The sequence below is a fragment of the Maylandia zebra genome, linkage group LG15, assembly GCF_041146795.1.
Source record: "Maylandia zebra isolate NMK-2024a linkage group LG15, Mzebra_GT3a, whole genome shotgun sequence".
Classification (NCBI taxonomy): Eukaryota; Metazoa; Chordata; class Actinopteri; order Cichliformes; family Cichlidae; genus Maylandia; species Maylandia zebra.
The window spans coordinates 41,091,090-41,116,666 of NC_135181.1; the positions used below are offsets into that span (position 1 = coordinate 41,091,090).

Below are 25,577 nucleotides of genomic sequence, written 5' to 3' on the forward strand. Positions count from 1 at the left end.
CCTCAGCCGGAGTCGTCTCCTCTCGGCTCATCTATGCGTACAAGCTGGAAGATATCAAGTACCTATTCCTCTTTTCCCCTCAAAGTTCAGCAACTCTCCTCCTCCCACATTAGAAACACATCCCGGCATCTGTAAGGCCCTCTCTCCAGTGGCTGCAGCATTTCTTTCCTTTCTTGGTCTTATCCTCCCATTAAGCTCCCTCTAACTCCTCTGCTCACCTCTCTGTCGCTCCCACAGGGCTCTGCATCCACAGGAAGCCGCCGTGCTCTCCTAGCCGACCCACCCTCCACCCACCCTCCACCCCTCCACTCTAAGTGATCACACTGTTTATATGGCCTTTTTCTTTTATCCAATTTCACATGTCCCGGCTTGTTTACCAGCAGTGGGGGCCACAGAAAGCCACAGTGCCCTTTTCCTTCACTCTCCAGCCCCCTCGCCTTTCTTTTCCTTCCCACTCTTCTCTTGTCGCCTCCACCCCTCCAGCAGCTTTGCGGCAGAAATAAAAGCTAAGCTTATGTCCCCTTTTTTTCAATGAATGTGATTAGGTTTCTATTTTTGTACAGGCTGGAATCACATTCAGCAACGTGTCATTTATTGAATCTGGACCCTGCAGCTCTGTTCTCAACACTGTGGAAAAGTATTGTCCAAGACGACGCACTTCCCTCATTACAAAAGCTGTAATGAGCGGAGGCGCAGCAAAGTGGGAGTGATGAGAAATGCTCCATTTAATCATTTATTTAAAATGTCTGAATGGCATCTAAATGTCGGAGGACAATGGCATGTACAGAACAATGAATTGCTAAGTCTCTCTGATAAAGTTCCAGGAACTAAGGGATGACAGGAATAAGATGCCCAATTATGCATACAGAGAGTCCCTGCATGTGTGGCGATTTGCTTAAATATGTATCAACATTTTAGTTTTTATCAAACTATTTCTTTTTATCTCAAAGTTCTGAACATTTTTTAAATCCACACGGATGCTCCTCTTAAAAAACCGCAGTCCTCCGACCTAACGTCTGTTCTCCACCTCTCCACCGAGTGTCAGGATCATACAAACAGCACTAAAAACATCCGCCGAGGCCACCGAAGCTCTGCTGTATTAATTTGCTGTCTTACCCACTTAGATGGAAAGGTCAGCGTTTCATCTTTGTGCCTAAAGGTGGGGAAACTGCAGTTTCAGTCTTTTTCTGCCAGCAGGATCGTACAACAACTACAAAGCTGAATTTTATGTAACTTGAGGCGAGACAGAGATCCCAAACGTGTACACTACAAAAAAGGAAATTGGATGGTTGTTACATTTACAAAAGTCTAACTTGTATTTTGTTTCTGTGGTGAACGTAATTGAATCATGTAGGATCTGTATGAAATTTAACAACTTCATTTGTTCTTGTTGAGATGACCTGATACAATCTAGTAGGAGTGGTTAGTTGCTGGACTCATGAAATTCACAAGACCACACGAGATTTTACACCACAGGAAAATCACTGGAGGCAGACACTACACACCCCGTGCATGCTAGCGCTATTTATTGTGTTTAACCTGTCAAGGACAAAAACGTGCAGAAAAATTCTGCATCAAGCCTTGAAATCGTAGCTTTCCTCCTTTTGTGAAGTCTGTACCGACAGCGTGGTGGTGCAGTGGTTCGCACTGTTACCTCACAGCATGAAGGGCCCAGGTTCAAACCCACAGTCTGGCTAGTTTGCAGTGGGTACTCTGGTTTCCTCCCACAGTTAAAGGTCATTCAGTTATTAGAGTTAGATTACTTTGTGATTCTAAATTACTCATAAGTGTGAGTGCAAAGGATTGTTTGGCTCTGTGAGTTAGCCCTGTGATAGACTGGTGACCTGCCCACGGTGTGCCTCTTACCCAATCACATCTGGGGTAGGGTTGTTGTAAAGGGCATGAAATGTCCCATCACACCTAGAATTTTGTCCATATAAAATGATCCTTTTGTCAATACTGTAAATCAAACATGTTCAAAGAAGACGATTTTCTACAACTGTTGGCCAAATCTGCAGATTGCTACCTGGAAGGTTTTCAGGCCGCTCTTCACTCACTGACTGACTTTGTTTTGCAGTGCAGATAAATCCGACCAATGTGCTGAATTTCCTTCATTGATAACCTGAAACAAGCTTGCTTTCATTTCTCCATCTGCCCCCTTTTTTAATCTCACACTTCTTTCAGCCACTGATATTTGAATGACATTTAAATGCTCAATTCATTTCAGTTTTATTCATAGAGCCCCAAATCATAACATATGTCACATTGAGCACTTTACATAGTGGGGCCAAGACCTTGGATCATTTAAGAAAAAGCCAGTAACTCTCCCTGAGCAGGACCCACAGTGGGCCTGCTGTCTTCACTGGGCGGGGCGAGACAAGAGCTGAGGCAAATATTAACACCGTGTGAAGGATCTGCAGTCTGCTCAGCAGTAGGTGAAAGTGGTTAGTGATGAAAGCCTGACTTGGGTTCACCCATACAAGGAGACTCTGAATGCAGGTTTATCCTGTTAACATCCAGCAGCTCTCCATAACACGCTCATGGTTTGGGCTCAGCGTAGTACAAGCACATTTTCAGAAAATGCTTTACTTCAATGTAAGCCTCATATGAGGAATGATTAAAATAGTTCAGACAGCAGGACCTAAAAATCACAACCTGTTTGAGAGAATCTATTTTAATGTATTCAGTCATCCTTCATCCTTCAGCTGCTATTTTCAGCTCATGGAAGTTGCTGTTGTAACCACGTCCACCCTGCGTTCTCCACCATGGACCTCAAACTTGCACAGCAAGCAAAAGTCAGCTGGAACAAGATGAAGTTGAATGTGAGACCAGCCAAATCTAAATCAGGTGAAGCTTTTGATTTGTCAGACCCTTCTGATCGGACCCCGTACATGCATTCTTGTTCTTCTTCACAAGCCTTTCCATAAAAAGATTTGAACCTTAATCTCCCCCTACACCTTACTCCAAGTGAATCTTTACTGATCTGGTGCATCACCGTGTTTGTGTGAATAGTTCATAAGACTGTTTAAAGCCAGAAGCCTTTAGAAGTGTTCTATTCTGGACCAACCTCCTCCCTCTCCATAGATCACAACACATTTAAATGAAGATGCCACGAGGGCGAACAAGAACAAGAGCAGTTGAAATTAGAGAAGCAGTCTGAAGGTTTAATGCTCTTGGAAGCAAGGTGCATGTGAGTGACGGTGGGGATCACGGCCTAACTGCTTGGAAGATATACCTGCAGATGCATGCAGGAGTCAAGGACATGATTAGCATCACTGTGACGTGCTTGGCATGTGTGCAGCGCTGCTTGAAGGGCTACTCTTGTATTCCACAGATAGAAAGCAATAATGCCATTCACAACCAACTCTGCTCTATTCATTCAGCATTACAAAGAAGTATGGAACATGCACTGCAGCTGTATGTACCACAATGTGACCCATAAATGAAGTTTTTCCACAGTTTTATGAGAACTATTCATCTGACAACTTTAAAGGCCACAAATGCAGACAAAACAGCAATAGAGCAGCATATTAAAAAACCATCCACGTTGCCTCTGCTGTTCCCTTGCCCCTGCTGCAGATTTATGATTTATTAAAGAGCAAGAGGTGTCAAGCACAGCCTTGGTCTCAGTGAACCTTTCTTGACACAGCACTGCTGCATACAAGGCAGGCTGTAACTTACAGCTTATTCCACTCTAATAGTTGACTTTGCTTCTCCCTCACGTGGTAGCAGCAGCTGTATTGTGTGTTCAGATGGTACATTAGTGCAGAAGGATTACATAACATAAAACATAATGGGCACTTTGTTGGCAAGATGGTCAAACTCAGGGGAATCCATTTGTTTTCTTCCACATTTTATTCTGACTATTGATCATGTGCACTCAAACACAGCAGTGTGGGGGGAAAGCGCGTATTGCAATCCAGTACAACACCACCACAGGAAGCAGCTGCAAGGTCCACAGTAACAAGTGTCCCACAGGTTGTGTTTATTGCAAGGCTATTGCATGATATCAAACATTGGTCCTTGTTACTGTTTCTATTTCCTGACTCTTGTCTGTGAATATACAACTTTCATAAAGATGTACAATACAAAATCTGCACAAATAACTTTGCTGATGAATGATTTGCTGACTTTTGGTGCATCTTTGTCATAGTTTCTCTCTTGTATTTCAATGTTTGTATTGTTTTTGATGCAAGTGTTAGTTGCTGAGTTTGTGAATTGTGCCTGGTCACATGAGCGCATTCACCTTCCAGACAGTCCCCCTGTTCTAAGAAGGACGGGTCTGGTCAGGTAGCCACAGTGTTTATTCCATTATGGAGATCTGAAAATTCGACATCGATGGGCAGATTTACTAACCAGGGCAAACTAGCGTCACAGTCGACGGAAGTGGGAGGTTCTGTTGGCGATCTGCTAATTTATAAAGATAAATAATTTGTTTTAATGATGACCAGCAGTCTACCAAGAGCACTGTACATATGCAGGCAGAAGCAATCAGGATGTGAGTTTCATGTTTGTGCTTCTCTTTGGAAATTCAGATCAATGTGTTTTTGCCTGGAAGACAAACTCTTCTGTTAGAATTTGCCGTGGACGATGCACAGTCTTGTAGCTCGAGACGTTCATTCTCTGGATAATTCTGACAGCTCAGTTAGAGCACAGGATCGCAGCTTTATTACAAATGAATCGATGTTATGAATCTGTTTGTCAGTACTGACTTTATCAAGTTCAAGTTCAAGTTCAACTTTATTGTCACTTCAACCATATACAGTTTAAAAATACACAGTGAGGCGAAACAACGTTCCTCCAGGAACCAAGGTGCTACAAGACAAGTTAGTGCAAAAAAAAAAAAAAAATATATAATATATCTAGTAATAATATTGTGCAAAAGAGCATTTACAGGTTGGTGTGTGCGATGGTTTGGTGGTGTAGGTCAGTGTGTTTGCGCTTGTGTTGGTTAGTCAGTCCAGTCTCAATGTTTTGAGGTAGTTGAGTTAAGCTGAGTGATAATGTTAGTGTATGTGTGTGTGTGTGTGTTTATCAGTCAGTCCCTTTTTGCTGAGGACACGGATGGCTTGTGGAAAAAAGCTGTTGCACAGTCTGGATGTGCGTGCCCGAATGCTTCGGTACCTTTTTCCAGATGGCAGGAGTGTAAAGAGTGTGTGAGAGGGGTGTGTCCGATCAGCCACAATGCTGGTGGCTTTGCGAATGCAGCGTGTGGTGTAGATGTCCTCAATAGAGGGTAGAGAGACCCCGATGATCTTCTCTGCTGTTCCCACTATCCGCTGTAGGGTCTTGCGGTCTGATATGGCACAGCTCCCAAACCAGACAGTGATGCAGCCGCTCAGCATGCTCTCAATAGTTCCTCTATAGAAGGTGGTCAGGATCGGTGGTGGAAGTCGAGCCTTTCTCAGTCTTCTCAGAAAGAAGAGACGCTGTTGGGCTTTCTTGTGCAGGGAGCTGGTGTTGAGGGACCAGCCGAGGTCCTTCTCCAGGTGTACGCCCAGAAATTTGGTGCTGTCAACGATCTCCACAGAGGAGCCGTTGATGCTCAGCGGTGAGTGGTCGCCTCGTGTCCTCCTAAAGTCAACAACCATCTCTTTTGTCTTGTCAACATTCAGAGACAGGTTGTTGTCCTTACACCAGTCCGTTAGCCTCTGCACTTCCTCTCTGTACGCTGACTCGTCGTTCTTGCTAATGAGACCCACCACGGTCGTGTCATCAGCGAATTTAATGATGTGATTTGAACTGTGTGTTGCTACACAGTCATGAGTCAGCAGTGTGAACAGCAGAGGACTGAGCACGCAGCCTTGTGGGGCCCCAGTGCTCAGTGTGGTGGTGCTGGAGGTGCAGTTCCCGATCCGTACTGACTGAGGCCTTCCGGTCAGAAAGTCCAGGATCCAGTTGCAGAGGGAGGTGTTCAGGCCTAACAGGCTCAGCTTTCCGATCAGTTGTTGGGGGATGATCGTGTTAAATGCTGAACTGAAATCTATGTACAGCATTCGGACGTGTGAGTCCTTCTTGTCCAAGTGTGTCAGGGCAAGATGGAGTGCAGTGGAGATGGCGTCGTCCGTTGAGCGGTTATGGCGGTATGCAAATTGCATTGGGTCCAGTGAGGGGGGCAGCAGGGTCTTGATGTGTCTCATGACGAGCCGTTCGAAGCACTTCATGATGGTGGGTGTAAGTGCGATAGGGCGGTAGTCATTGAGACAGGACACAGAAGACTTCTTGGGCACGGGGACGATGGTGGTGGCCTTGAAGCACGTGGGGACAACGGCACTGCTCAGAGAGATGTTGAAGATGTCGGTGAGAACATTTGCCAGCTGATCAGCACATTCTCTGAGCACTCTGCCTGGGATGTTGTCTGGTCCAGCAGCTTTACGTGGATTGACTCTGCGTAGAGTTTTCCTCACCTCAGCTGTAGTGAGACACAGGACCTGGTCGTTCGGAGGAGGGATGGTCTTCCTCGCCGCCACGTCGTTCTGCCTGTCGAACCGAGCATAGAAGTTGTTAAGCACATCTGGGAGGGAGCCGTCACTGTCACAGGCAGGTGGTGTCGTCCTGTAGTTAGCGATGGCTTGTAAGCCCTGCCACATGCGCCGTGTGTCGCCGCTGTCCTTGAAGTGGTTGTGGATTCTCTGGGCGTGTGCGCGCTTCGCCTCTCTGATGGCCCGAGAAAGTTCAGCCCTCGCTCTTCTAAGCGCCACCTTATCTCCCTCTTTGAAGGCAGAGTCTCGGGTCCTTAGAAGTGCACGCACTTCCGCAGTAATCCACGGTTTCTGGTTGGGTCGTGAGATGATGGTCTTGGAGACAGTGACGTCATCGGTGTACTTGTTGATGTAGCTGGACACTGATGACGTGTACTCCTCCAAGTCAGTGAAGTCGCCGTAAGTTGCAGCCTCTCTAAACATGTTCCAGTCAGTGCTCTCAAAACAGTCCTGAAGAGCAGAGATGGCTCCTGCTGGCCAGGTTTTCACCTGCTTCAGAACCGGTTTTGATCGCCTGACGAGTGGTCTGTATGCTGGAATTAGCATAACAGAGATGTGGTCTGAGTAGCCGAGGTGGGGGCGGGGCTCTGCCCGATATGCGCCGGGGATGTTTGTGTAAACAAGATCCAGCGTGTTTTCCCCTCTCGTTGCAAAGTCCACATACTGATGGAATCTAGGAAGCACTGACTTGAGATTTGCATGGTTGAAATCTCCAGCAACAATAAACAGTCCATCCGGGTGTGTATTTTGCAGTTCACTGATCTTTGTATACAATTCCCATAGCGCTTCCTTAGCATTAGCGCTAGGTGGAATGTACACTCCGATAATGAAAACAGTGGTGAATTCCCGTGGTAAGTAAAAAGGTCTGCATCTAACAGTCACAAACTCCACCAGCGATGAGCAATAACTAGAAACTAGCACAGAGTTCTTGCACCATTTCTCGTTGATGTAAACACACAAGCCGCCACCGCGAGTCTTACCGCACAGAGCTGCATTTCTGTCGGCGCGAAACGAGGCCAGCCCGTTTAGCTGAATAGCGGCGTCCGGTACTCTTTCGCTGAGCCATGTTTCCGTGAAAACAAAGACACAGCGGTCTCTAATCTCACGCTGTGTGGCCTGCTGGAGTCGGATGTAATCCAGTTTGTTATCCAGGGAGCAGACGTTGGATAAGATGATGGACGGTAGAGCCGGCCGGCTAGGGTTTGTTTTTAGCCTAGCACAGACTCCCGCCCGCTTGCCGCGCTTCCGCTTCCTCGCGCAACGCTTCCGATGTCTCCACCTCCGTCCGCCGGCATCAGGCAACGCCAAGGCTTTGAGGCCTGGTTCGCGGAGCAAGCCGAGTTCACGCAGCGTTTCCCGCAGCCCCTCCTGGATGTCATCAACTAGGTTATTTAGGTTGAAAAGTGTCTGGCTGTTGTATGCACGAACACCGACACCAGTTGCGACGTTATCCATACATAGTGCAAAATAAGCACGCTGCACACAAAAACGTAAACAATAAACAATGCAGCACCAGTTTGGCTCCGGAGTGGCCGCTGCATGCTACTGCCGCGCCGCCATTTATATATGTAGAAGAGGATGTCACATCGTGACCCAGGCTTTGATGTTGCTATTACTTTGTCATTAAATGCATGCTCTTTATCTCTGCAGGCTATGCAAGTGTGAGACTGCGTGCATTTTTTAAAGTCAAAATTTACAGATTGTAGGATTCAAATATGAATCTAACAGCTGTCAGGTCTGAATTTGACACATTTCTGCATTTTCATTCAGCTTGTAACAGATCTGATACCAGAGAGAAGTTAAACAAAATCTGCTCATTGTGTGCACGAGGCTGTGAAAACACAAGCAAGAGACACAAGACTGATCTGTGTAGAAATGTAACTAAAAACTGGAAACACTGCAAGCAGCACTGTAAAGCCACTAGCACAGGACAGCCCAAGGTTAGGGAGTGCCTTCATAGCTTTGAGCCATCCAGCTGTGCTAACGCTGCACTCATTTTGATAACCCCTCCTCTTCTAATTCCTAATAATTGAACACTTCTAGAGACAACTATCACAGCCATAGGGAACAAAATAAGAGTTGCTTTTTTCAGGGTTAAATTCTGTTATTTGCTGTAAAGTGCATGAACTTAAATAGGTTTTGTAGGAATCATTTAAATGCGCTCCAAATTTCTTTCCCAAAAAAGGGAAACTTCTACAAATACTTATGCACGAAGGCAAAAATACTTCCACACCTTTTAGTCACAAAACTGACACTGCACCTCTTTAGTAAAATCTTACAGTAACTTTTTAATGCCAAAAGAGGGTTTCGCACTGCTGCAGATTGTTAGTCTGGCCTCAAATCTCTTGGAAAATGGGAATGGTAAACAGACTGGGTTATATAGAGTTTTTCTACTCTGAGCACTCAAAGCGCTTTACACAGCTCCCCGAATTCACCCATTCACACATGCACTGTTTTTCTATGTTGTTTCTGTCTAAGAACCTTCTGTCTAACGCTCACACATACACACTCATAATCCCACGAATGCACCGGAGAGCAACTCGGGGTCTTGCCCAGGATATTTGATAGGTGACCTGCTCTACCATCTACCGCCTGAGCTACAGCAACCCCAATTGCAATTTATCATGGCTCTGATACAGGGATGACAATTAAGCTACTGCTGCTGTGTCATGTGGGTAACATCCCTGCTTTAGGGATGCTCCTCCTGTGAAAGAGAACTACTGTGTTGCACTTTAGCCACATGCAAAACAAGCTAGCTTTGGAAACAAAAGGATTTTATCTTTGAACTCAACTCTTGGAGACATTTTTAGTCAAATTTGGTTATGTCACAGGTGAAACTTCCATATAAAGAGGAAGTTTGAATGTAAACTTAACCCTTACCCTGAATTACCCTTAATTAACCCTAACCACTGACGACAGCACTCAAACTGTCTGTAGGCTACACAAATGGATGAGTTATAGAATACACACTGTATGGACAGAACCAGCTGATATGTTGAAAATGTATTAACAAATTGTCAGTTTATTACCAACACTAATCTCAGTTTTGCTATATTGCCTTACGATGGCAAAGAAAAAGCCAAAGAGTCTTGTGGACAAACATGTAGCATCATCTTCACAATGTACTGTAAGTCTGTGCCGTGTTTTGAGGTGGGGTGGTGCTCTTTTTTAAGAAATCAGTGTATGCACTGAAGCCCTGGCCTCTGAGATCAACCACTGAACCACTTCCAAATGCATCACTGCTGCTGAACGTGTTCATAAATGCAGAGAGGTCACTCACAGACTCGTGGTCCGTCAGGTCAGCCAAAACGAAGCAGCGGTACTGCTGCTGTCCAGGGAGCGGTTTGTTGTAGAAGCCGCTGTATTTCTTTTCGTCACCCAGAGTGAAGATCTCAGGGAGCGTATCCAGCTTGGCAGCGATGTAGGGCTGCAGGAAGTCATTGCTCTGCCTTTTCCTTCTCTGCAGGCTGCTGTCAGCACCGGACTCCAGAAGCTACCAGAGGAACAAAATATTATGAGTTGACATGACACTGGAGCATAGTGACACAAGATGACATAACAAACCTCATCTCTGTAGATGACGGCTCTCTTTTCCTGACCCTCTGTGACAGTTATACGATTCTTCCATTTTATTCACTTGTTTTACTCTTATTTATTTCTAATCCAAACCACCTTTAACTGTTGATCTGTTTTCACTTAATTAAGGCTTAAAGTCTGCATGTCTTACTGTAACAATGCTAACAATGTAACCAGGCAAGAAACTAATGGCTCCACAAAGCAACAATGCCACCGGAGCATTCATTAATAATGCAAAAAAAAAGCCAATGGGAGATGCCATGAGGGTTATATCCATCCTTTTCTTTACACTCTGCAGTTTTTATCACCTGTCTTATTGATTAGAATGAACTAAGTTGCTGAGACCTCTGTGTGACTGGTCAACAAAGTCAAAAGAACCAGTAAAGATGAGCAATGTGTAAGAAGACAAACAAACAGGGTGCCGATGTTAGTTAAACCACTTTATTATGAAATGTTATTGTTCAAAATGTTCGAAATGATGCTTCATCATGCTGCTGATGCACTACACTTTTGTTCAGCAGTTTGATCAAAGCTGCAATTTGCAAAAACATACTAGAAAATAGATTTCTCTAAGTCTAAATTGAAGCAATAAACCTTTTAATTTATTTTATTTTATTTTGTTTTTGAGCCACGTAAAAATGTTACTTCTATCTTATAAATTTGTGGTGCACTTGGTGAAAGGTGCATGTTGGAGGATGCCAAACGCCTTACAATTAGCAGGATTGAATTTATAAAGTCTGAAGGCCCTCTGTGACATTCAGGAAGCACCGAGGGTCGTGGCTTCATTACTGAAACTCAGCTGCTCTCTGTGTTCAGAGACAGACGTGTCTTTCAACCACCTGCTTTTGTCATTTTAGACCAACACGTCCCCGCAAAGCAACAATATTCAAGGTGACACTGACATACTGGGGACGGTTGTCTGCGGCAAAGTCACTTCAATCACATGGATGCATCTTCTTCCTTTTTTGGGTGCTGACATTTCAAACATTCACTTTGTAAGAAAAAGGAAATTTAACAAACAGCCGGTTGACAGTATTTCACTTAAAAACGTCTCAGATGAAGGTACTGGATCCCGTGCCTTGTGTCAGTTTCAGATGCTGCTTTCTGCTTCCTTCCTTTTATGGTCCAGTCCTTGGTCCTCTCACCTGACTTATCCCCCCTGCTTGGGAGTCCATGTGAGGGCCTAGGACCCCCCATGGTCAAAGTACATGAGGGCTGTCTGGCAGATAATTTGAGCCCTTTACGCACTTTTTCAATAAGTCTACGTTTCTCAAAATTTGCTTACATTCCCCACACTTCATAAGAAAAAGTGTCATTCAGAAAAACCCACAACACTATGATATATGCCAAAGATATATCCTACTTTCTTGGATAACTAATAAACTCAAACACTGCTGCTGGAAGGAATTTGGACCTTTAAAAGCTAAATTACTCCTAATGTTTAGGTCTCCCTTTCCATCTGGAAAGCACCAATTAGCTGTATGTTTGGCTCACAGGGACATGTTGCCATTAATACGTTTTACCTTACTAAAAAAAATCACCCCGTTATGTCCTAAATAAGCAGGGCTTATAACGCCGGGGCTCATCCAGGATATATAAAAAAGGGAAATCTCTGAACTTTATAATCATGCCATAGACCAGGGGTGGGCAATTCCAGGCCTCGAGGGCCGGTGTCCTGCAGGTTTTAGATCTCACCTTGGGTCAACACACCTGAATCACATGATTACCAGGCCTCTGGAGAACTGCAGGACATGTTGAGGAGCTAATTTAGCCATTTAAATCAGCTGTGTTGGATCAAGGACACATCTAAAACCTGCAGGGACAGTGGCCCCCGAGGCCTGGAGTTGCCCACCCCTGCCATAGACCAATCCAACTCAGGGCAATAAATAAATAAACAGTAATATGAAGTTCTGTAGAATGAATAGAAACCTAAACCTGACCAGTCACCAACAACTCAAAAACAAAAAATACAAATATATGGATAAATCACACAAGATATAATAAATAAGCATTTAACATTGTGCACGACCAGATTGAAACATGCACTTGGCCTCCCTTTATTAGTAGGACAGAAGTAATGACAAGATTGATGTGCTGCCAACCATCTCTATTAGAAAATGACTCCACTAAAGTGAAGTGCTTTTCTTCAGCCAAACCCAGATAGTGATCTGCATTTTAGCAACAACACAATCTGCAGTAGAGGAAGCTGCGATAGTGACCAGTAAACACAAACCTCAGACACTGAACAACTCCATTACTTGTTGCTGTAGCTCCAAAATGACTGGAGTATAAAAAGCGGAGGCCAGAGTTACTAACAAAGACTAAAAAATACAATGCAGGTCACATTTAGACTTGTATGCAAATGATAACTATAAGTTAGTATAATTACACAGTCTTTATGCATCAGCATCCTATAAAAACAAAGACATAGACTTTAAACTGTGTATGCTGCTATTCTACAACACATACATGCCTTTTTACAGAGCTCATATTGGCCAGATTCAAATGTAATTGCACACTAATGCTTCTGTGATAACTGTGTGTTGTTTTATGCACACATGTATTGGATATGTTCAAGAGTTTCAGTTGAGGTCCAATTGTCAGTGTTTGGAGTGAGAGCTGGTTTCAGGAAAACTACAAAATACCAAAATGCTTCTTTGTCAAAGATCAGGAGAAAAGGTTAAAAAAAGCCAGACTATGAAGAGCTGTGGGCGCATTGGTTAGGGCTTTACCGTGTATGGATGAAATGGTTCTGGATGGATTGCTGCTTCTGAGCTGGGAAACAGTTATTGCCCCATGTGAAGGGGCAAGAGAGCTGGGCCAGAAGTTTTTGAATTATTCGAATGTATTCCAAGCTCTCGGTTATGGTCACGAGCTCTACATGCAGCCAAAATGAGATGTGTGTCCCAATTCATAGGCTGCATCCTTCAGAGGACCTGGCCTCCGCGGTCTACGTGTGCCGGGTCCTTCATAGACTGAGAAGGCCCGAAGTGCGAGGCTGTGAAATGGGTTGGTCTAGCCTTCAGATTTGGAATTGGCTTGGCCGCGCAATGAATTCTGGGATATGTTGGGTCACGAAGGACACACCCCATCCATCCTTCAAATTCGGGGAAATGAAGGACGCATTTGTCGGACGCATTTGGAGCAGCCTTCGTCGCCTAGCTATGACGTAATTGGCCTTGAAATGTGGCCTCCAAAGGATGCGCCCTATGAACTGGGTCATAGCTGCGTTTCTGCCTTAGACATACACCTGCTTCACCTTTACACTGAAAGTCCTGCTAGTTTGGTTCAAGGATCTTATTAGGAACACCTTTGCGCTATTTTCTTTTGGATGTTTTTTGACATGCAGAGTCAAAAGTTACATTTCATGGAAGTTTTATTTATTTAGAACCATTTTGCAACAACACTTAATTTAAGGTAAAGACACTGCTATACTAGCTATTATAGTAAACACCATAAAATCCATTATAGCTGCCGGTGTGACGTTGCCCATTGGTTTGCAAAGTCCTCTTTTGAAGCTTGAAGCATTTTGGCTGTCTCGTACTTTATTGAAGCCATGACTGATAAACTAAGGGATACTTTAGCTACTTGTCTGTCACTACCCAAGTCATACATTGTTTCAGTGATTTCTATACAGTCTGTACAGCAATGAGGATGAACCCCCCTCTGACCCTTGGAAATAATTCAGGTTAAAGCTCTTCTACATTGGCTTAATTTTTTAAGACCTAGAAAGTCCATCTTTTACATTTTTATTTAGTTTATGACCGCAACTCTCCAGTTGAAGCAAACAAGGGTCTAGACTATGAGATACCAGACTCCAGATCTTTGCCTTCATTGTTAGACCATTATCCACTGGCATGCATTTCATAATTTGTCAGGGGAGGGAATTAATGACAAACCCATAACAGTTACTGCACAGCTCAACCTGATCAGTCTGCCTGCAGACATAGTAAAAGCCCATCTCCTTTAGATCTTGCTCAATGAAGGCTCACGGGAATACAACGCAGTGCAGCGCCTCATGTATGTAAATGACACCTTAAGCAGCAGTTCTGTTGTAGGTTAGAGAGGACTTGGAAGAGATACAATAAAATCAAAGCTAAAGGATTTTACTGACACTAGGTAATTATATACAGTTGCAGGTGAAGCAAAAAAAGCCCCATTTCTTTCTTAGTTGTTATTTTACGTTTCAGGAGCAGAGCTGACTCAGCAGTTAATGTGTCAGCAAGTTTTAAAGCAAGAACAAAGCAAAATCTCAGAATGATGCACAGCAGTTAGTTTACTCTTTGAAAAACTTCATTTATTTTTGAGTTGTAGATTCAACAAAATTAACTACTGAACTCCCGTGCCACCATTTAGCTCAGCATTAACCCAATATCGTTTACAAGAGGGGCCAACATAAGAGTGATGCCACACCGCCCCGTCTGCATTATGGGAGATGCAGCAAATTAAACTGAATCAAAAATAGAAACAAAGCTTCAGACATGAGGTAAGATTTCCCTTTGCCATCATCAGTGGCAACTCTGTACAAATATTCCTCAATCCACATATTGATGCATGATGATTTTTCTTTAATCGCCTCTATTTAGCCTCGCAACATTTCCACTTGTAAACAACATTTTCGTTTGATAGCTTCTGACCACATCTACACTTTGTTTTTTAGTATCTCTGACTGCATGACGGTGAGAACAGTCAAGTCATTCGAATATTGTTTGTCCCTCACAACCTTTTTGAATTGTTGCGTGTAATGAATTGTGTAATGATGCTAGAAGGGCTTCAGTCTGATTGGTTGTGAAAATTCATCATGAAGACATGTAAATGAAAACAAAGCTAAAACGCAAAGCATGCAGTGACGTCAGGCGGTGCTCTAAAAAGCCGAAGAACGCTGCATTCTTTCGTAAGCGACACACGAGGGTGGTTGAAGAAGCGGATTCATAATCACAGCATTTCTGGATCAGAAGGTGTCAGTGATGTTTCAAAACTGCCAAGGTGCCACTAAATTATAAAAACTGATTCCCATTTATACTGCTGGAAACATTTTCCTGTAATGAAGGTGCACGAACTCTGTTTTGTCACTCACACTGCAATAACTTACATTTTCATTCAGTGTTTCTCGCCCTTTTCCAGATAAACAAAGCCCTCCTCAACAACAAGAAGAGGGCTTTCAGAGGGGGCAACAAAGAGGAGGTGAGGAAGGTCCAGGTGTTACTAAAGGACAAGATCAGAGAGGCTAAGGACAATTACAGGAGGAAGCTGGAGTGGAAACTCCAGCAGAACAGCATGAGAGAGGTGTGGAGGGGCATGAAGACCATCACTGGATTCAGGCCAACCAACAGCAGGGGAGCTGAGGGAGGTGAGAATAGAGCCGACGAGTTGAATCTGTTTTTCAATAGATTCGACACCACAGTGTCTGCTCCCACCCCCACAACCTCACCTGCAGTCAGCCTGGAATCCAGAGCCACACCACTGTGCCAGCCTCTCTCTTCACATGTTGCCTCCTGTGAGATTCCTGACACCCCTCCCCCACCCATCACCTTCACTCAATACCAGGTTGAGATGCAAATGAGGAGACTTCACTCAGGCAAGTCTGCTGGACCAGACGGAGTGAGTCCCCTTGTCCTCAAGGCCTGTGCCCCCCAGCTGTGTGGAGTCTTTCATAAACTGTTTATGCTGAGTCTGAGTCTGCAGAGGGTCCCGGTGATGTGGAAGACATCATGCCTCGTCCCTGTACCAAAGACGCCTCGTCCCAGTGGCCCCCAGGATTACAGGCCCGTGGCACTGTACTCCCACATCATGAAGACCCTGGAAAGGCTCATCCTGGACCAGCTGCGACCCATAGTAAGACCACATCTGGATCCCCTTCAGTTCGCTTATCAGCCTCGTCTCGGAACAGAGGACGCCATCATCTACCTGCTCAATCGTGTCTACATCCATCTGGACCAGCCGGCGAGCACTGTGAGGGTCATGTTTTTTGACTTTTCCAGTGCTTTCAACACCATCAGGCCGACCCTCCTGGGTGATAAGTTAGCAGCGATGCAGGTGGATGCTTCTCTGGTGTCCTGGATTGTTGATTACCTGACAGGAAGACCACAATATGTACGTCTCCCACAGTGTGTGTCTGACAAGGTGATCAGCAACACAGGGGCACCACAGGGGACTGTCCTCTCCCCCTTCCTCTTCACCCTCTACACCACAGACTTCAGCCACTGCACAGAGACCTGCCATCTTCAGAAGTTTTCTGATGACTCTGCGGTGGTTGGATGCATCAGCAGGGATGATGAGACAGAGTACCGGGCTGTGGTCGACTCCTTTGTCACGTGGTGTGAGCAGAATCATCTGCAGCTCAACGTGGCAAAGACCAAGGAACTGATCGTGGACTTCAGGAAGACCAGGAAACACTTGACCCCTGTTTCAATCCAGGGGGTCAGTGTTGACATTGTGGAGGACTATAAATACCTTGGAGTACACATTGACAATAAACTGGACTGGGCTAAAAACACCACAGCACTTTACAGGAAGGGCCAGAGTCATCTCTATTTTTTGAGGCGACTGAGGTCCTTCAACATCTGCCAGAAAATGCTGAGGATTTTCTATGAGTCTGTGGTGGCCAGTGCGATCCTCTATGCTGTTGCATGCTGGGGGAGCAGGCTGAGGGTCGCAGATGCCAACAGACTTAATAAACTGATCCGTAAGGCCAGCAATGTTGTGGGGATGGAGCTGGACTCCCTCAAGGTGGTGTCGGAGAGGCGGATGCTGTCCAAGATAAAGACAATGTTGGATAACACCTCCCACCCACTCCATGACATGTTGGTCAGTCACAGGAGCTCGTTCAGTGAGAGACTGAGATTACCGAAAAGCACCACTGAACGACACAGGAAATCATTCCTGCCTGTGGCTCCCTGTACAACGCATCCACTTAACACACTGTTTGCTGCTACAACTACACATGTTTCTTTTCCAGCTATTTATTTATGAGTGACTTATGTATGTATGTATGTATATATATGTATATATTGTACTATTCTTAGTTAGCGTATTGTCTGTCTTGTCTTAATGTTGGTTTAAAATGGAGCACTGTAACAAAAAATAATTTCCCCCAGGGATCAATAAAGTATTCTGATTCTGATTCTGATTCTGATTCTGATTCTGATAAACATGGGCAGAAAAACATTTAGCAGCTTTAATCACCTGTTTTCAATGTTATCAGTCCCATGCATATTGCCAGTAGGTTTCCTCCTCCACCTTATACCAACTCTCTGTCACCTTACTGCTGCTTCTACCCTTCACACTGGGACTAATAGGGAAATTTAACTGCAATAAAAAAACGAACAATAAAGTGCAGTTCCCTCAATGGCCACTTGAGGCTGCTTCTGGTTTTTAATTTCCCAGTTTATACCAGGCTGAGTGATTCTGTTTTTAGTGTTCCTGGATCACATTCACATGTGGGCTTGTCTTTGCATGGTTTACCCTGCATTTGTGGATGGCACTGTAAGCTGTGCTCACACACAGTGATGTCCATGACACATGTTTGATGTCGTGCTGCTCGAGGGCACAAAGACCACTGGCATCCAATACTGAGTTTTGGCCTTGATGACGAGATATTTAATGTCTTTGCAATTTTATGTTGAGGAACATTTTTCTGAAATTGTTATACAATTTGTAGATGATTTGTAGAGAAGCTCCGCCTCTCTAAGATGCTCTTTTACCTAATCATGTGACTGACCTACTGGCAGCTAACCTCCAGTTATAGTTTCTTTTTTTATACCATCACTGCGGTAACCTTTTGTTTGCCCCGTCCCACTTTTTTGGAGACGCTTTGCTGTCATCAAATTTAAAAGCAACATTTTTCTTAAAATTGTACATCTTTCATGTTTTAATATTTGATATTTTCTACGTTCCAATATGGACAAATTACTGCAGCTTATGTCCCAACTTATTTGAAAGACTTTTTCTAGGATTTGACTCCTTTTTTGCTTTTACCCAGTGTTCACAAAATTTATGGCAACAATTACAACTGATAAAAGAGCCGTTTTTAAGATTGTCAGCAACAATGAAATCAAACTGAACTAGACATCCGCTCACCTCTTGTATGTCCATGTCTTCAGGGTTTTCCCATCTCCTCAGAGAAACTGGAGTGACAGGGACAACCACTATGTAGTACCACCTGCACAAAACGTATAATGCACCCATATATGATTGTGCACCAAACACACACACAGAGCTTCAATGTTAAGAGAAGATAAGTTTATGAGGAAATTCACCTGTTACCACAACACAAGAGTCAGAAGCACAAAGTGAATTAAAGACGTATTAAAAGACTAAAAAATGCAGTTTATATGTATGCATGTGTCTAATGTTGTTTCAGCACATCTTGTAGATCTTCTCCATAAACTTTCTGAACCTTCTCTTAAACAGATGCATTCACTGAGCCTAATGAGAAGGTCTGGTTTGGACATTAGCATCTTTTTTCTCCACTGACTCCACTCCTCTTAATTACTGCTTACTTGTGGGCTATTTCTTCGGAGAAACAAACACTTGAAACACAATTAATTATTTCTATGTGCTTGTCTTCTTGACCACGCTGGGTAATAATATGAAATAAACTTCTTGTGAAATGCACCATTTGCATTGGGATTCTTATTGCTGATTACCTCAAATTGCTTTCTGGTATCATGAGAGGGCTACGAGTTGCAGTGGGGCGACTGTTAATATAGTCGTGTGGTTTTCTGCTGTAATCACGGAGCTGTTGGGCCAGAGGTTTGATTGTCTTGTTTGCACTTAAAACTACTCTGACCTTAAAGAAAACGCTTCTGCTTCTGATAATTGGCTCGCTGTGAAGTGGGTAAAACATGACAAGAAGTTAATAAAGAGAGGCTGTAATGGCTGGTGAAACACGCCAGAATTTTCTGGCTTTTTAAGATGTTTGAACTGCTAATACGCTGAGTGTATGTTGGGGAAAATAGCCTGGCACTCTATAGATGCAGTGGACAAGACATTGCTGAGATTCACACGTACCCATACGGTCTATAGAACCTGGCTCAGATCAGCTGACAGGACTGGCTAATACCCTGACACTCAACGCTCTTGGCGCCTAAAAACCAACACGACGGTATCTAACACACTAATACTGAGATGAGGAAATGAGAAAATCCAGTGATGTTGCAGCTCTGAAATATGGCCAAACTGGTGGCAAGTGGCATCTTGGCAGCTGCACGCTTGACTTTTCTCAGTTCATGGGCAGTTATTTTGCGCCTTGGTTTTTCCACACGCTTCTTGCGACCCTGTTGACTATTTTGAATGAAACGCTTGATTGTTCGATGATCACGCTTCAGAAGCTTTGCAATTATGAGACTGCTGCATCCCTCTGCAAGATATCTCACTATTTTTGACTTTTCTGAGCCTGTCAAGTCCTTCTTTTGACCCATTTTGCCAAAGGAAAGGACGTTGCCTAATAATTATGCACACCTGATATAGGGTGTTGATGTCATTAGACCACACCCCTTCTCATTACAGAGATGCACATCACCTAATATGCTTAATTGGTAGTAGGCTTTCGAGCCTATACAGCTTGGAGTAAGACAACATGCATGAAGAGGATGATGTGGACAAAATACTCATTTGCCTAATAATTCTGCACTCCCTGTAATACTGAGATGAGGAAATGGAGGAGCAGTCACGGAAACTGTCAGTGTTAAAACAGACAAACTGTCAGCACTGACCTGACAGCCGCTGCGTCCGGGACCTTCGGCAGGCTGATAGTCACTTTACCACCTTCCTCCACATCTATATGGTGTTGAGCTGGTTTCACCGTCAGAAGGTCCGGAGCCGTTCGGATGGAGACCTGCTGCTGGAGGCCGCCAGCACTATTCCCTCGGCTCATTAGCACAAACGAATAATCAGTGTCTGGCTGCAGCTGTGTGATCAGCTTCCTTTTCAGGTTGCCTTGAACCTCCACACTCTGCTGGTTGTACAGAATCTACAGCAGGATGGAGTTATAGAGGTTAATTTACACCTTGCACTACTGTAATAATTATCACTGTGATGTCTGTCACCAATATCCAGCTCTCTGTTTTACCCAAAACAACCAGTTTTCTGCCTGCATGAAAGAGAGCGCTGAGCTTACCTTGACAGGCACTTGAGATTTGTATGTTTCTGGCACTTCCCAGGTCAGCAGGACCGAGGTCTTTGTCACAGCCTTCACACCAAAGTTCTTGGTAAACACTGAGGGAAGATCTGGATGATTATTAGGTGGTTAATTTGATTGTGAATATGACTGAGATGATTCAGTGCTGATGAGGAGGTGCAAGAAAAGCAAGACAGTTACGGGGAACACTACCAGATAGATCTCGGCACAGTTTTTATGATTTTATGATCTATAAAAGCACAAACAGGTGTTTGGCAATAACAAACGACCAAAAACTGCTGTTTCTCTAATGTCCACTTAAGCCTGCCACTACATTTTTTATACAACTCACTTGTTTCATTTGTATTAAGGATAAACTGTACATTATCAGTGGCATGAAAACGTTTACATGTGTGCAGCTGACAGATGTCTGCTCGATTAATGCCAGCTTGCAGTTTTGATAACTTTAATTGGAATTTTAATGCAATTATCTGAAAAACAATATTGCTTGCTGTGCATGTAATTGTACTAACAGTCAAGAAAGCTTGTGCTCCAATTAGTGACTTATGCTAATCAGCAGGTAACTACATGATGCACCAACAGAATCCAGGCTTATGCCTCATATCCAAATAATATCGAATAACTATCATAGCAGTGAGCAAAGATGACATGACACACATGGACTATGTAGGAAACTGTAAACAAACATAAATGATATAAATATAAATGAGTTTTTTTCATATTTAAAATTCCTCGTGTGCGTTAGTGACACTTGTCAATATCATAACCAGCTTCATGAGGTTTTCATCTCAAAAGGTTTCCAATGAAAAGATCATTGTAATAAATAACACACAGGACTTAAGTGTATCTTTAACTGTTTTCAGATGGTATGCTATAATGAGGTCTAACTTAGTGAACTAAGTGGATTTAATAGTGTGAGACTCATACACACTCACAGGAACTAGCTGCTTGCTTCCTGCATCAAATATGGCCAGAAAGTCCTTGTTTAACATCTCTAGAGAAGAATCCTACAGGGCTGCAGTTTGCAAATGCCAGCTAGAGGCAATGGTTATTAAATAAATAAAAACTCTCCAAGTTGTCAGTGGAGTAAAGTCACTTGTGACTCTACTTACTGTCTAAACTCGTTTTAATTTTCACTTTGAATCTTACAAAGTTACTCTAGTAAAACCCAGGAATAAAAAAGGGTAGAAACTGAACATAATTTGTTTCCCTGATGAAGTTCTGCTACATTTCTTTGAGTTATGTAGAGGACAGAACTAAATAATACTGGGACTAGCCTCACCCTCCTTTCAGTTTCATCTTGTTCTCAAGTTATTGCATTCACACGATTTTCAGAAACTTGCTCTGACCTTGAGGTCGAGATCACTGAGATTTTTAGTAGCTGCACCTAAGCCTGTGGTTCTCACCTGGCATGGAGGTGGACATGGTCCTGCTCTGGATGCTGGGGCTGATAGGTCCTCCGCCCTTGCTGGTGAAAGCTTGGACTCTTATGTCATAGGTTGTGTCAGGCTGCAAACCGTAGACGGTCATCTGTGTATCTGTGGTAACGTTGGTGCTGTTGTTCGGGCTGTTAATGTCTCGGTACATCACCACATACTTCACAATCTTCCCATTTCTTTCAGCCAGAGGAGGCGGGTCCCAGGCCAGTTTGGTGGAAGTTGCAGTAAGGCCGACCACGCTCAGGTTTTGCGGGTAGCTGCTGGGAATGTCCTCAGGGGTGCTGATCTCTTTTACATACTCCTCCCCGTTCCCTGCTCTGTTTTTGGCACACAGTTTGAAGATGTACACGGCACCCTTGTGGAGGCCGGTGACTGTGAAATGATCATCTGTCTTCTTGAAGTGTTTAATGGTGAAAGCTTCCTCCTCTGCTCTCTTGTACTGCAGCTGGTATCCCATGTGCTCCCCAACCATTTCTTTAGGGGGCTGCCACTGGATTAGAGCGGTGTTCCCGATGGTGGTGCTGATCATCATAGTGGGCTTTCCAGGAACTGCGATGCAGGAAACATTTGTAAATATTCAGCACTGAAAGACACATTTAGATATGATCTAGCTTATTTTCTTAGCTGGTTGGAAGGTATAGGACCTGTTTTTGAGATCATCATAAAGGCCACACTACTTTTTATTATCAGAAGAACAAAGACTGTTATTCAGACTAGCTTTTGAGTCTAAAAAGCTCTTTAAACCTGTGTTTTTGTGTGTGTGGGGCGGGGTTCCTAATGACCAGCAGGGGGCAACTCTTCTGGCTCCACACCTCCACAAGAAGTCAAAGTTGCAAAGACGTCTGTTTGCAAAATTCATTTTTCTGATGTGTAAATTATGGTGGAGTGAAACAGACAAAGTAAGGAATGCTTTTCAGAGGGGCTTTGTGTGCAGTGCTGTTGGACTCTTAGTACAATCTGCTCATTGCTAATGACATCTGGTTTAAAAAACAAGACCTGCTTCTCAGTATACTTGGGTTTACTTTAGTTCTTGTGAAATATCATCTGTCAATTCCAACTCAAAGAAGTCGAGTATGCTACAAATGCCTCTGTGTGTACTTGCCCCGCCCGTTCTATCGAGGATGTAATGAGTGTTGACTTGTGTTGACTTGTGCTGACTTGTGTTGACTTGGGGCAGCCAAGTATTCTAGAGTACATTTTGAGGAAAACTCAAAAGCAACAGTGTGAGCATCCAAAGTTGTGACTTAAGTTTAGAAATTTTACTGTTTCTGTGGCAAAAAGCAAGATTTCAAGATCTTTTATATAAGAATGCAGCTGTTTGCCTATTTGCAAAACCGTTTAAGAAGCTCTTTCAGGATGATACCGAGCTAAACGTAAAATGGAGCCAACATTAGCTCATATTATTATCAAAATCAGACAAACAGAAAAAATCAGACTACGCAGGACTAAAAAAAACTCCTGAAAGGTATTAAATGGAGACATATTAGAAAACAAGCAGGAATGTGATCAAGATATGGCCTCAGATTTGTTGTATTAGTTGTATGCAACACACACACCTGCTCCTGTGGTGGTGGCCACCTTGGCCTTGCTGCGAGCTCCGTCACCCTTGGTAGTATATGCAGCCACAGTCACAGAATAGGTTGTTTCTGGGAGCAGACCTGCTATAAAGGCCTCCTGCTCAGCACAGAGACACGGGGAAGAAAAGAGGAGGAGGAAGAGAAACGGAGACAAAGATGAAGAGAGGATGGAAAAAACAGACGAAAGGGCAACAAAATTCAAGTTGAGACAACAGCTTCAGTTCAATTGGCAGAAAATTTAGTGCACTGAGCAACTGAAGCACACAACACATGCATCAGCTTCACATTTCCACCACTCAAGGTATTCTGACATTTCCACACCACCCGAACACCAACCTATTCACAACACTCCAGTATACCATCACTGCACATCAGCACCGAGTGCTACAAAAGGCTTTTGGAAACGAAGGTTCTTCAGAGATTGTTCCCCGTTTCATTATCTGTTTTTCTTTTATTTCTATTCTTCTTTAACTGGTAACTGCACAGATGCAGTTTATGGACGTTGAATCCAGAATCCTGATCTTCTCTTTGAAGAAACGAGTCATGAGAAGATAATGAAAACATACCTGCTGTTTGTCCAGTTAGATAATTCAAACTAGAACATAAAACCATTTTGTTAGTAGGTCCACCTAACCAGTGAGTGACAGCAACAAAAGAACGAGGCAGTCAATGAGCACAACAACAAGGACAAGCGATGGTCTCCTGGCTGATTACTCAGTGACCACCAACCACCATCAACCTCCGGCTTTCTAGCGATCTGATACGACAGCGTTATTTCTTGGTGTCCGATCCTGCATCAAGGAGCCAAAGCCAAAAGACAGATGGCGTCTGACAAAAGTGCGCTACGTAATACGATGCTGATGCTGCACTGCTCAGCCTGTTCATCTCACACCATACTCAGACTTGAAGATCCTGACGCTCAACCCAGCTGCAAAGCCCCACATCACATACAGAAGGTCACCTTCTGTCAAAGCCAACAAAACCATATCATTTACAAAAAGCAACGGTGCGACCGTGTGGTTCAAATCACAGACAACGAAAACATCCCCTGAAAATGTGGAGGACTTAGTGCCAAGGACCTGAACACAGCTCTCACTTTGTTTTACGAGGATCTGATGCCTTCCAGTAATCTACCCACAGAACATAAGCCTTCTCCAAGTATACAAAACAGTCACTGTCAGCAATATTAAACTCAAATGTGTTTTATGATAAAGACCTCTCAAAGAAACTCGTCTCAGGAGAATCTCTGCCATGCACATTAGGCTACATGTTCGAACGTGCTCGTCCAGCCGCGTTAATATAGCCACATGTACGGCCTGTCAACTGCCGCGAGTCCATGAAGAGGCACGAAAAAGGTCCACTTTTCTCAGATAGCAGAGGACTGCTTTCTACTCCTGAGTGCTGAGTGGAGCAGAGCTGCAGAGATGAAGGAGCGTGTGATGAGAGAAAAATGGCAGCGGGAAAGTGGTGTAGCTGCGAGTGTGTGCGGGGGTTGATAGTTCCAGTAAAGAATGCCCAGTGGGTTCCATTTTGCCCATCATGACCGTGCCTCTGCCTACAGCCCAGGGGCTGCTGAGCCACGGAGATGTCACTGCAAATTAGCAAAGCGCTGCCAAAGGAAAAGGGGGGGGTGTTCCAGAAACAACCACCACTCTAATTATTATTCTGTGGCAGGCAGTTTAATATCTACCACTGGATATTTAAAAGGGGTGTCTTCTGCTAATTTAAGAGCAGAGACGTACAAAACTGAATTCAGCCGGGGCGTAAAGAGTTAAGATGTTTCCCTCCTTCCTGTGTTCTCTGCAGGGCAAAGAAGGTGAAAGATGAGAGAGAAATGCGACTCATGTGAAGCTACTGAAGTCCTCTAAAAGCCTCATTATTTTAATCTGCTGCTATTCCTTTCCACTTTTGTTGCCAGAGATTTTCTTGCTTTTGAAATGGGGAGAAAAAAAAAATCAAATTGGTCTTTCATCTGTCTTTCAAACGCAGTGCGAGCAGGAGTCTGCAGGGATGAATTCCCAGGGACTGAACAGATGATACACTTTACATTAAGACATGAGACATCTCTCCTATGAGGGGAGCGTCTGCTTTAACGGGAGCCAATCAATCGGCAGTGACTTCCTGTGTGTCAGACATCAAACGCTGCTGTCCTCCACCTCCTTGTCTTTTCAACCTCCATCACCAGTGGGGGAGATTCCACTAATGTTGGGAACAAATCCACTACAAAAGCGCATTAGCAGTTCGCACACTGCGCGGATTCTTCCTCACATGAAGAGGGAAGGACACGTGTGCCTGATATTTCAGTGGATGCTGGAGACCCTTCAACAACACCCACAGTCAGCATGTTACATTTAGGAATTTG

At 44.0% G+C, this 25,577-nt stretch overlaps 1 protein-coding gene across 16 annotated transcripts in view; it reads right to left on the reverse strand.

The window, feature by feature from the left end:
* The window catches only part of ptprfa (protein tyrosine phosphatase receptor type Fa), a 358,380-nt gene that overhangs the window by 54,451 nt on the left and 278,352 nt on the right, over positions 1-25,577 (reverse strand). For 11 of the 16 annotated variants that reach the window (XM_076874474.1, XM_076874473.1, XM_076874472.1 and 8 more), the window contains 6 exons: positions 23,195-23,312; positions 21,606-22,187; positions 20,179-20,288; positions 19,775-20,031; positions 18,138-18,219; positions 9,763-9,975 (listed from right to left, as the gene is read on the reverse strand). In XM_076874474.1, the coding sequence (XP_076730589.1) occupies positions 9,763-9,975; positions 18,138-18,219; positions 19,775-20,031; positions 20,179-20,288; positions 21,606-22,187; positions 23,195-23,312 (1,362 nt within the window). The remainder of the gene's footprint in view (positions 1-9,762; positions 9,976-18,137; positions 18,220-19,774; positions 20,032-20,178; positions 20,289-21,605; positions 22,188-23,194; positions 23,313-25,577) is intronic. The other 5 variants (XM_076874475.1, XM_076874480.1, XM_076874478.1 and 2 more) reach the window with 1 other exon arrangement.